This window comes from Electrona antarctica (assembly GCF_951216825.1).
Source record: "Electrona antarctica genome assembly, chromosome: 23".
Taxonomy (NCBI): domain Eukaryota; kingdom Metazoa; phylum Chordata; class Actinopteri; order Myctophiformes; family Myctophidae; genus Electrona; species Electrona antarctica.
In genome coordinates, this window is record NC_136804.1 from 34,180,036 (window position 1) to 34,192,535 (window position 12,500).

Sequence of the window (12,500 nt, forward strand, 5' to 3'; positions counted from 1 at the left end):
TTTCTTTCAATAGAGGATAAGCCCCTTGCGTTGCAGCGACTGGTTTTCGAGGGGGTCCTCAGGCACAAAGCACAGACAATGACAGAAAAACAATCACACTGACACAACAACTCTGTTTGCCACGGAGGCACGGTGTTGCTGTGAACGCTGTGCTCGCTCTCTTCGTTTATTTCTTTGGTCTTGGAACGCGCGTGTGTTGCTATTGGAGTTGCCTCATCAAGGACACCATCACACCACTGCAGCCTGAATACAGCAGATGTACACGCTCACAGCATGGCAAAATATGACCCTTTGCGATCTTGCAGATCTGCTATTATCAGTTCACGACACCAGCGCACATGTACGTATCTCTATGAGATGTACACATTCTCAGAATAATGCATGGAACAAGCTTAAGGCGTGGCGGGATATAGCGTGCATGCCATGGAAATGCAGATGTGCCCTGTGATGTTTTTTTTCTTAGCATCACTTTGTCTCATCGCGTGTCCTTCGGTGATGTTGGCTCAGTCGTTCGGCGCTCGCTGCAGAATCCCAGACTGTTACCCAGCAGAGAGCGGATCTGCTATCTGCTACGGAGCTGGGGGGGAGGGGGGAGGGGGGAGGCAGGAAGGAACACAGTTTCATCCTCGCCTGGATAAACCCACGAGCTACTCTCTGTTTTTCGTTCTTGGAGTCAGAAGGCCAAGGCATGGCCCCATGCATGCTCTCCACATCGCAGAGGCATGAGTGTGGATGGATGGAGTCTGGGAGGGAAGAGGGTGGGGAGGAGGGAGAGAGAGAGAGAGAGAGAGTGGGGAGGAGGGAGAGAGAGAGAGAGAGAGTGGGGAGGAGGGAGAGAGAGAGAGAGAGAGAGAGTGGGGAGGAGGGAGAGAGAGAGAGTGGGGAGGAGGGAGGAGGGAGAGAGAGAGTGGGGAGGAGGGAGAGGTGGAGGAGACTTAAATGGCACGAAGCATGTTCAGCATCCATGAACAGGCAGCGGTGAACGGACGGTCCCGAAGGAACAGTGGCGTTTTTCGCTGAGTGCGCGCTCGGAATACTGATGCAATCCTATAGAGAAACCTCCCCCCCCCCCCCCCCCCCGCCTCGGTCGCAGATCCCCGTCGCCATGGATAAACCGACGCTAGGCAGGCGCAGACACAACACTGATTGCTCCAGACATAACATGACAGCTCTGAGCAGCTTGTACAGACGTATACCGCAGCTGAGTTGTATAGCCCGAGAACCCAAACGTAATAGCCACCTGCATGGCCCGCCCCGCGCACACAGGCAACAGCCTTTCGCCCCAAACAAACACACCCGGACATATAAAAGCCACACAAATCCCTTCTCATCGGGGAGTTAGTGTGGGCGTGTGTGTAAATTAGTATTGTCCTGCGATGCCCCACCGCGTCACACTGAAGCCCACAGAGTATCCAGAGTAATGGCCTCATCATTTTGCACAGCCACCTATGACCTTCCCATGATGAATGTGTACTGTCTGCGGGCGGAGGAGGGGCTAACGTGTGAGGAGTCATTAAGATTGCCAGGCGCCAGGACTCCGCCATGTAGCCCCGGCCTACGCCGCAGTGCAGCTGGGGGATGGGCGTACGCATGGGGAGAAGGACGGTGTTTTCTCAATGTCAACGTGAAAGCGTTTCCAAATGACTCGCACTCGCAACGTCCCCCTCCTGCGCTGCGTGGAGAGCGGGCGCATGCTTTTATTGATGCAAATCACAGCTGACCTTCCTCTGTATCTAACCACTTTAAACCTGGCGTCCCCAGCGTCTTGGGGCATGCCGTGTGTGCTCAGATTGTGGATCCGCTAATTCTGCTCTTCGCCGTACAACGGAGAAGTCAGATGAGTTTAACACTAGCATGTCTGAGAGGTCATTTTGACCGTGAAGTTGATTCTCTTTGCCCATGAAGCTTTTAGAAGGTTCCCCTTCCATGACCATCATCATTCCATCATCATTCCATCATCTCAGAAATGTTTGACATCTGAAACATTTTCTAAATATGAATTTAAGCACATGCTACTTCTGTCTGATTTTACTTCAGACATGCGGTTAATGTACTGTAGGAGGTGAATATTCTGTTTCATTATTGTCCGTTCATGAAGACCTATTGCTGCAATCTAGTCGTCAGATCTGGACTTATTTGAAAATGAATGCTATGTTATTTTGACCAAACTGTATGGTGGAGTATGTTACAAACAACAAACTGTATGGTGGAGTATGTTACAAACAACAAACTGTATGGTGGAGTATGTTACAAACAACAAACTAGCACATGTGCAGTGGTTGTCAATAAAGTTATTTGAAGCAGACAATGGGCACCTTTGTAGTTTCGGACATAATTGCAAGTACCTACCTGTCAGTGTTGGTAGAGAGACAATGGACATACATTTTACGGATTGTATAGCTTTAGCATCTTGTAATTAAGTAAGCGTTGACAGGGATTTCAAATTGATTTGGACTTGTGGACCGTTTTAGCTCCCACTGAAGTCTTAGGAAGTCAGCAACACCATTGATCACGTTGATCTGTCTGACAGACAGACATTTGATCGCCTTTTATTGAAAGGAATCAACAGCCCGTCTGTGGCTGATTGATCACATTCATTGATTTGGTACATACCGCTATTGATTTGCTTACCTACTGGTATTGGGGAGTTAACCTTTGCCCCTTGAGACGTGCTCCTGACGCCCTCCGACACGTGTTGGCCTTTGATCACGGCGGCGCTGGTGAGTGTCCAGACGTGTTCCTCCACTGGCCCAGATCTGGCCTCGGACACGCCAGAGTGCGGCTCAGACTGAGTGGGTTGAGCGTCTGTCACTGTGACCTCTGTGGCGCTGGAGCTAATGTCTGTCACTGTGACCTCTGTGGCGCTGGAGCTAACTGTTACCTCCATCGTCATCGTTGCAGCCATTGTTCCCGGGGTTGTCGCAGGGGTGACGGACCCCAGCGGGTGTCTGGCCAGTGTGGTCTCCAACTGCAGGCCTGGGTTTATTGTCGTGGGTTGGTATGTTATGGATACCAACGCGGTGGGAACTGTGGTTCCTGGCGGCACCATCGACGCCTCCGTTTGAGGAACGGTGACTTCCTCGTTGTCAGTGTGTTCCTCTGGGAGGTGTTTGACCCTGGCGTCCATGTTGGGCTCTGCGGTTTGTGCAGGCGGTGGGTGGGTATGTGTTGCTGCGTGCGCCGGAGTGTGTGTGCTGGTGGGAATGTGGGAGAAAGGCATGTCTCTGGTAGAAGTTATGTTGGGAGAGAGAGAGTCTGAGACAAGAGGGTCTTTGTTACTCCGCATCACGCCGCTGCGTGGAGAATCTGATGTCCCTTCGGGGACGGAGTCCGTCCTTATCTCTAGCGTCATGCTGGCGAGGTGATCCTGAGTAGAAGTGGTCAGCGGCCTGGACGTGGAGGAAAGGCTCTCTTCCCCGGAACCTGAATTTTCCAACAAGTGATTGATTGGTTCCTTCGACCCTTCAGTCGACACGGCCGCCCCGCTCTCGGTTTGGGAGTCCCCGGCCGGTCGGCTGAAGGGAAGGCCGGGTGGCGGTGATGGAAGCGAGGAGGACTCTGGCAGAGACGGGCTCCACCGAACAGAACCAGGCTGGGTGGAAGAAGGCGTTTGCTGCCCGGGTGGTTCCTCGGAGGGCGCCGGTCCCCAAAGGCCCTCCTCGTCGGCGAGGGTCAGTCGGTAAACCGCGAGGAGCAAACAGCACCAGAAACACCAATCCCAGGTCCGGCGAAGGCGAGGCATGCTTTGGCGGAGGGTGGAGCGGTCACATGGTTCTGTTCGTCCTGTCCCGGTCCCTCCGTGGCCCACTGGGCCGGCGTTCTGTCACCTATAAGAAAATAACGCAATAACTGAGTGACACCATTTTCAGGACACAGACAGACATCTATAACTTTGACCCTATGAAAGTGAAACTTTCTCTGTGGTTGATGCTCAGTTTCTCAGTTAGCGAGTCAGAGCGACCTGGTTTCTTTTCTTTTTTGCACTTCATGAAGTATATCACAATGGCAACTCTGTGCCATCCTCTGAAAAAAAAGAAAAGGAAAAAAAGAAAAGAAAATGAAACCGGACTGCTGAAGCTAGCAAACCAAAAATATGTTGTACACCGCAAACAACAAGTATTATCGGCATGCCATAATTAGTGGTTTCCCAGTCAGACACAGTGTTGGCCAGTGTTTACGCTACGCAGTTATTCACGTGCAGATGTTCTTCACGGCTGTCGGACACTATAATTCTTGTGGCTGACCAATATTATTATAGACATCTGAACGCACGTGTGCAGTGGACTTGCGCGGTGTGTGTGTGTGTGTGTGTGTGTGTGTGTGTGTGTGTGTGTGTGTGTGTGTGTGTGCGTGTGCGTGTGCGTGTGCGTGTGCGCGTGTGCGTGTGCGTGAACACGTATGTGCGGATAGGGGGAAGGGGGGGGGGGGGGGGTAGAGTTAGGGGCTCCCTCTTGCCATCAAGTTAACAATGAGGGGACAGGGGGTGGTTGCTGATTGGTTCAAAGTCACTGTCCAGTTGCCTCAGTGAAAGGACTGGAGCACCAATGGAATTTCTCCCTCGGAGAACAACAACCTGTGTGCTTTAGAAGTGATCTCCTCCCATAGCTCTGTTCCCATTCAATCTCTGATTTATTTGTTCTTTTAAACAGAGAGAGAGAGAGAGAGAGAAGCCTGTAGGAGTGCGTGGGAGTGCGTTTTGCTCTCAAATGAGAGAGGAGAAAAAAATAGACAGGGTTCTCTGCAATCTGAAAACACAGTCAAGCCCCCCTAGTCCCTACAGCTGCCTGCCTATCAGTACAGGACATAGTATACATATCACTCTATTAACCAGTCTGTTTCCCACACAGCAGAGATCCTGAGGCTGCCTCCAGCTCCATTACTCTTTTCTTGCTAGTTGTTTTTTTCTTCTCCACTGTATATAAATAATACGGCGTTACTAATTGTTGTCAATCCGCGTTTGGTGGCTCCCTTATACCGTATACTGTACGTCTCTCCTTCCATGCAATCTCTCCGTTGTTCAGCATACAGCACAGACCATGGCTGTTACACACGCACACACACACACGCACACACACAGACATCTAGAGACACACGCATACGCACGCACGCACGCACGCACGCACGCACGCACGCACGCGCATGTACTCGATCAATCAGCCTCTATTATACGAGTAGCCTTGATCTCGGTGACGAAGGAGTACAGGGACTCTGTGTCCCACCTAGAGCTGACCTGAGTGAGTCTGCATGTGTACCTCTCTGTGTTCCTGCCTTGGGGGAGGGGGGGGGGGGGGGGGGGGGTCCACCAGTGGTCGGAAAGTATAACTACTGCAGTACATTTATACACAAATATTCACTGCAGGGGTTCTCACACTTTTTCATGTAGCATTTTCAATAATATATTAAAAAAAAATGAAAGGCAAACAAATAGAAGGTGTATAGGGCATACAAGCTTGCAGCGTGCCATGCCACTTTTGTAGATCTGACATTTGTGAATAGCCAACGAATAAATGGTTAAAATGATTGTGATGCTACCTTAACAACTTTAGCTGCAGGGGACCCCCTGGAACTGACTGGTGGTCCCCGCAGACCCCACTTTGAGAACCAATGGAGGGAACTCATGCATGGGTAAAACAAATGTAACCGACCGTTGTTTTGTTATTTTAACACATGCAGGACAAGGTTCCATGATATGCCTTTAAGTAAAAAAAAAGATGTGAGTTGTTCTTCCACCACTTCTCGATGGACGGTGGGTGGGTGGGTGGGCATGGTCCACCCAGGGGTGTATGGGTGGGTGGGCATGGTCCACCCAGGGGTGTATGGGTGGGTGGGCATGGTCCACCCAGGGGTGTATGGGTGGGTGGGCATGGTCCACCCAGCGATGGGTGGGTGGGTGGTCATGGTCCACCCAGCGATGGGTGGGTGGGCGGGCATGGTCCACCCAGCGATGTGAGCACTCTCTGCTGTAGGGTTAGGGTCACGCATGCAGCGAGCTATAGCTGGCTGCCCACACATCACCGAGCGGTTATTATGACACTCGACTGAATACCGTGAAATCGATTTCCCATTGAAGGAAGACACTGCACATCCTCCTCCTCCCACACACACACACACACGCACACACACACGCACACACACACACACACACACACGCACGCACGCACGCACGCACGCACGCACGCACGCACGCACGCACGCACGCACGCACGCACGCACGCACGCACGCACGCACGCACACACGCATACGCACACGCACAGTACACACACACCCACACACACACAGTACACAATACACATGATCAGATACTGTACATCTTTGGCATATTTATGTACCCACATACTGTACTGTACAGTATGTTGCCGCCCACACATGCATGCTGCATATCATATGGCACAAACTATTCCGAGGCCCCCAAGACACATCCTAATGAACATAACTGGGGATGCAAATACAGTACTTAGTGCCGCTTTGCGAAAAGGAAGAAAGGCGGTTTGACGTGAGATTTTGGTAAAAAAAAATATTTCACGCTAAATTGTTTCAATTAGCATGCGATCTCGGTGCCGAGCAAATTATCCACCATTTCTTTTTCTGCAAATTTGACACGTAATGGATCAATTATTTAACAGTGTGTTGGGATTGTGTATAATTTATGCTGGTGCATGTTCTCAGATTTCACTCTCCTCTCAGAGTGTTACTTGGACTCGGTACCACCTTCACGTGCACATTGTTGCAGGTGCTATTTGTGCTGTGCCATGCAGTGTATAGGGATGGTAATCATGCGGAGTAGGACGATATGGAAATGGAACGTCACGCTTATTGTGGCAAAACTAATTGCGACGTATGACCTATTATTATCGCATTCATCAAAATATGCTTAAAACTTTTTTCGTGAGCGCAGCATCCCTGTTCCAGGGGGGGGGGGGGGTCTGCCAAAAACAGCCAATATACAAGCTTGTATAGATCTGCTATTTTTGGTACGCGCTATAGCTCTTCACAGGTCTCTTTTATTAAATAGAGAGGGTTTATTAAAGTGGTACTGAATTTGCAGCTCAGAAAGGCGAATTCAACCCAGTGAACCAAAATCCAAAAAACGAAACAAATCTCCACGATACGATTATTGTGAGCGTTTTCTATCACAATAAACGTTCACGATTATCGTCCCATCCCTATGTGTTCTATACCATGCAGCAGGGTAAAGCTGGAATGCAATGGTTCTCAAGCGTTTCTCAGTTCGAGGACTGATGCATGCAGCCACAGAACCACCGTCTGGAAATATTTTTCAGAAGAGAAGATACATACAAGTGTTTTAATTTTTTTTAAATTATTCAAAGTTTAGTGGTATTTGCTAAATATTCAAGATTTTACAAACAGCTCCTTACAAAAAAAAAGGAAAATCTACAAGCTCACAACGGCTTACAGTCTTACATCGGCTATACTTTTGAATAGCATATAATATAAAATAGGGTTGGTCAGTGGTGGAAGTACAGTACAATTACTACAATTTTGAGTTATTTCTAATTTACTTTGCACTCAAAAGTCAATTTCCAATACGTTTACTTCTACTCCAGTACTTGTAGACTACTTTTACTCAAGTAAATGTTGAATTCTAGACTTTTACTTCTAACAGAGTATTTCTATATTGCAGCATTGATACTTTTACTCAAGTACAAAATGTGAGTACATTTTCCACCACTGAATGTGGTTAAGCTGATTTAGTAGAGGGTCCCCGGACGCCTTTCAACCACTTAACTAATGAACTGGTCCCTAATGCGTTCACATATCACGGTCAAATCCACCGTTAACGTCACTCTTGCGGATCCATTTGCACCGTCTCAGAGTTGAACTGACGACACAGATTGCGCTGTGACTCTTCCAATATGCTTTACAGGTCTCTTAACGGATCCATTTGGTCGGTTCCACGTGTGTGTATGTATGACTCTCTGAATTGAATTAACACCAAGGATTTTACAGTGTTTGTGATCCCAGAGATAATCATATCAAATGACAACGACAGGACCTGAAGCCCAATTCATACACGACGGTGTCGGACGCCCAAAGGCCGTCGCATCCGTGACGTCTTATTGCAGGTCTGCTGTTTCCGCTAGTACATCAGCATTAATCAGGCTTGTCAGGACCCAATGAAGACAGGACCTGACAGGGACACAGGACCTGACAGGACAGGGACACAGGACCTGACAGGACCTGACAGGGACACAGGACCTGACAGGACAGGGACACAGGACCTGACAGGACCTGACAGGGACACAGGACCTGACAGGGACACAGTACCTGACAGGACCTGACAGGGACACAGGACCTGACAGAACAAGGAACTGCAGCAGCGACAGGGACACAGGACCTGACAGGGACACAGGACCTGACAGAACAGGGACACAGGACCTGACAGGACCTGACAGGGACACACGACCTGACGCAAAGGGCCAGACAGAGAGAATTAACAGAACAAGACAGAAAGACAACGGCTGACAGCGTGATGCACTGTGAGCTTTGGACCTGTTGTTTTCAATGCGTGACATTAGTGAGCGCAGCTGAGTTGGGTTAAAAAACACGTCACAATTTACAATTTAGGCATTAAGCAGACACTGAGACACACCTATACATAAAATCAAGTCATCATGAATCATAGGCTAAGAACCTAACAGTGGAATATCTATATTGTGAAACTATGCATACTGTATACTATATAGTGCTATGTCTACATAAAATGCTATCTAGCTAATGCTTTCCTCATGATAAGTAAAGTGCAAACGCGCGCGCGTGCGCGTGTGTGTGTATGTGTGTCAGCCACTTTGGCTTAAATCAGGTTGCGGCTCCGTTACGTTCTTCCCTGTGGGAGCGGTGCGTTATCACACCTCTCTCACGTTATGACTTATACATCGCTAAGCAACTCCGAGAGAGAGAGAGAGAGAGAGAGAGAGAGAGAGAGAGAGAGAGAGAGAGAGAGAGAGAGAGAGAGAGAGAGAGAGAGAGAGAGACACAGAGAGAGACACAGAGAGAGACTGAGCTACACTTCCTAACGTCTGTCCACTGTACCAGGACATCGGAGACATGTACAGTACTTCCCACGGATTACAATCACCCAATGAGAGTTTGAAAACCACCAAATGTTTAAAACATTGATACACTGCTGTCAACTTTCAACTTCAAGTATAAAGCGTCTCCTATATGGATGTATAACTAATATCTCTGACAGAAAATGCACAATCTTTTATAGTCTCACAAGATAGTATTACTCAAAGTGTTAATGTAACACAGCTCTGTTTACATATTTATTGTATTGTTTTATCTTGATTGTTTTGTTCCACTTTTGCTTTGGCAATGTAAACGTATGTTTTCTCATGCCAATAAAGCTCCATTGAATTGAATTGAATCGAGAGAGAGAGAGAGTATGAAATATTGTGATTCAAGGGCATGAAGTTGCCCACCGTATTAGAGGCACGAATTGAGCGATTGAAATGGATATCTGCTGGAGCGAGGGCTGATCTCCAATGAGATGGATGGACTGTGGGCCAGTGCCATTACTATTTAACAAGCCTGCCATAACCACACCAAGGCTCCACGATCAATGGCACGCCATTGGATAATAGAGTGATTTAACCCCCGTCCTGCCAGTGGCCCACTATTTATGTTTACGGTTTGTTTTTATGTATTCCGGTGTTTTCGTGGGCCCGTGTGTGTGTGTGTGTGTGTGTGTGTGTGTGTGTGTGTGTGTGTGTGTGTGTGTGTGTGTGTGTGTGTGTGTGTGTGTGTGTGTGTGTGTGTGTGTGTGTGTGTGTGTGTGTGTGTGTGTGTGTGTGTGTGTGTGTGTACACGGACACGTGTAAAATGTATGACCATGTGTTTTCATTCTTGTAGCGGAACATGTGAAAGCCTCTGCCTGCCTGGTATGTGTGTCTGTGCACGGACTGTACACATGTGACCGTTTTGCGTGTCTGTCTGTCTGTCTGTCTGTCTGTCTGTCTGTCTGTGTGTGTGTGTGTGTGTGTGTGTGTGTGTGTGTGTGTGTGTGTGTGTGTGTGTGTGTGTGTGTGTGTGTGTGTGTGTGTGTGTGTGCACGCGCGCGCACGTGACTCTGTCCCATTGATGCTCCCGGCACAGAGGGAGGGAGCTTTAACTTTGTCCTATCTGTCTCCCTCGGCCTTGAATCCACAAAGGAATGTCAACGCAGTACACAGTACTGCACACGTGCTGCGTCTGACTGTAGCCACCAGTTCACATAGGCTACTATCGTTGCTGTCGGGCAGAATCCTTTTATATGCAAATGTTAGCTTTTTGTGTTTTCTTTCTCCATACATCAACGACCTACTTGACCACACTAGAGCCTCACACAAAAGCATCAAAAGTACCACAACTGCAAGCTCGAGCTTGTAGATCTCATGCTACCATTCGTTTTAAATCCTGAAAAGTAACAGTTTTGGACATGTGAGGTTTCCGCCCGACAGAGACGATATGAGTGAGTGTATACTGCTTGGTTAGACCAGGGATCGTGAATAAATAACTTGGAGCATTATACAAAGTGAGTTGCGAGCCCTTGCTTTTCTTCTTTAGGCCAGGAAGTAGCCATATAGTCAGTTGTGGAAGGAGTATTTTCAGACGTGTTACTTAACCACACAAACCCTAGCGTCCCTCTTCTGAGGAGTAACATTCAGCGAAAATAGCATAGGCTTTATAAGCTCACACGGTCATGAGCTTGCAGATGTGCGATGTTCGGTGACTTGGTGTAGGGGAGAAAAGGGGACTGGACCAAGTATAGTGACCTGGGGAACTCCAGTCAATCAAGGATATAAGTTATATCCTTGATTGACTGGAGTTATATAACGTTTAAATGGCTAAAGGTCCGGAGCACTTCACCCGCATTTTCAACCCATCTTTGTAATTGGTGTGTTTTGTCATGTTTTGTCTACTCGGTCTGTGATCCCCCGATGTGGACGGTTCAGAAATCTGCCTCCCAGACAGTGACGCATAATCAATTTACAATTTAGGCATTTAGCAGACGCTCTTAATCCAGAGCAACAAAAAGCATGGGAATACATCACATATATAAAATGCATTTATCAAGAACATGCGTAAGCTAAGAACGTAACTAGAACATATCTATATAATGACACTATACTGTACATATAAACTATACATATATACTATACTATGCTGTACATATATACTATGAAGTGCTATGACTACATACAATGCAATTATTGTGCTGTCTACATGACATGCTATAAGTCTGTTTCAAATGCTATCTAAGTCTAAAAAGTGCTATGCAGATTTGATTCGATTTCAAATGTTTTGTTGTGCAAGAACAATGTCTTCAATTTCAGCATTTTTAACTTGGAATAGAAAGGCTGTAGTTTCCATTAGCTTGGAATCTGTAGGCATGGTCTCTAGTCTGTACCACCCATAGCCCACCAGCAGCGAGGAGACTGACATAGTTAGTTAGCGAGGACCGATTATACGAACATAATTATGTTTAAAAATAGGTGAAGCGCGAAAGTAGCAGCAATATACTACAATGTAGACATGCTTGAACATTTGTGCCAGTTTTCGCCCATTATGACACCAGGCCCCCATAATAGGGCTGCCCAGGTTGACAGCGGTTGCTACAGTAACCCACACTGAACTCAGCCAGGTTCATGTGGGTGTTCAGCGCGTAGAAATCCACTAAACAGATACACAGAGAAACAGAGAAATGGCCTCATCGGTCACAGTCACAGTCAATAGTCCCTGTCCGTTATTGACCATAACGAGGTGTATACCGCTCCAAACCCGTGTCCCGGAATGACCTATATCTGTATACCTTCTGGTCACGGTGACAGTCACAACATGCAGGCACGGTTCCAACAGGTTCAAACCACAACTAGCATCCACCTGAGTCATGCTGACAGTCAGGGGTGGAAAAAGTTAAAAGAAAAAAAAAAGAAAAAGAAAAATGCTTTAGTAAAAGTATCAGTACTGCAATATAGAAACACTTACTTACAAGTCAAAGGGCAGTATTATGCGTGTCTTAAGTACCAGGTCTTGGAGACCTGGAGGCGTGATCAATGCCATTTGGCCATTCTGAGTGGCCAAATGGCATTGATCACGCCTCCAGGTCTTAAGTTAAGTAATAAGACCTGGTACTTGAGACATGCATAATACTGCCCAAAGTCCGGTAATCCAAATTTACTTGAGTGAAAGTACAACAGTATTGGCATCAAAATATACTTAAAAGTACCAAGAGTAAAAGTAGGCTATACTCATTGTGCAGAATGTCCCCTTTCACATGAAGTTAAGGTCCCTGCACACAGAGCGCGTTTTTCGGATTTTTAGCAGCGTTTCTCCGTCGGTTTTCCGTAAAACGCGCGTCCAGTGTGCAACCACCTTTATTATGTCTAAAATGTATTTATTTTTAATGAAAATAGCAGATCTGCAAGCTTGTATAGATTGGCTATTTCCAAATAGCTGAAGTATACTACAAAGCTATAGTGATTAATGCATGGTTTGT

General features: G+C 47.4%; 1 protein-coding gene across 1 annotated transcript in view; it reads right to left on the reverse strand.

Moving 5' to 3' along the window:
• prrt4b (proline rich transmembrane protein 4b) overlaps positions 1-12,500 on the reverse strand; it is a gene marked incomplete at its 3' end in the record, with an annotated part of 35,253 nt that overhangs the window by 21,422 nt on the left and 1,331 nt on the right. Inside the window, exons 2-3 of the mRNA XM_079493833.1 lie at positions 2,855-3,827; positions 2,632-2,818 (exon numbers count right to left, since the gene is read on the reverse strand). Of these exons, the coding sequence (XP_079349959.1) occupies positions 2,632-2,818; positions 2,855-3,742 (1,075 nt within the window). The 5' untranslated portion in view covers positions 3,743-3,827. The remainder of the gene's footprint in view (positions 1-2,631; positions 2,819-2,854; positions 3,828-12,500) is intronic.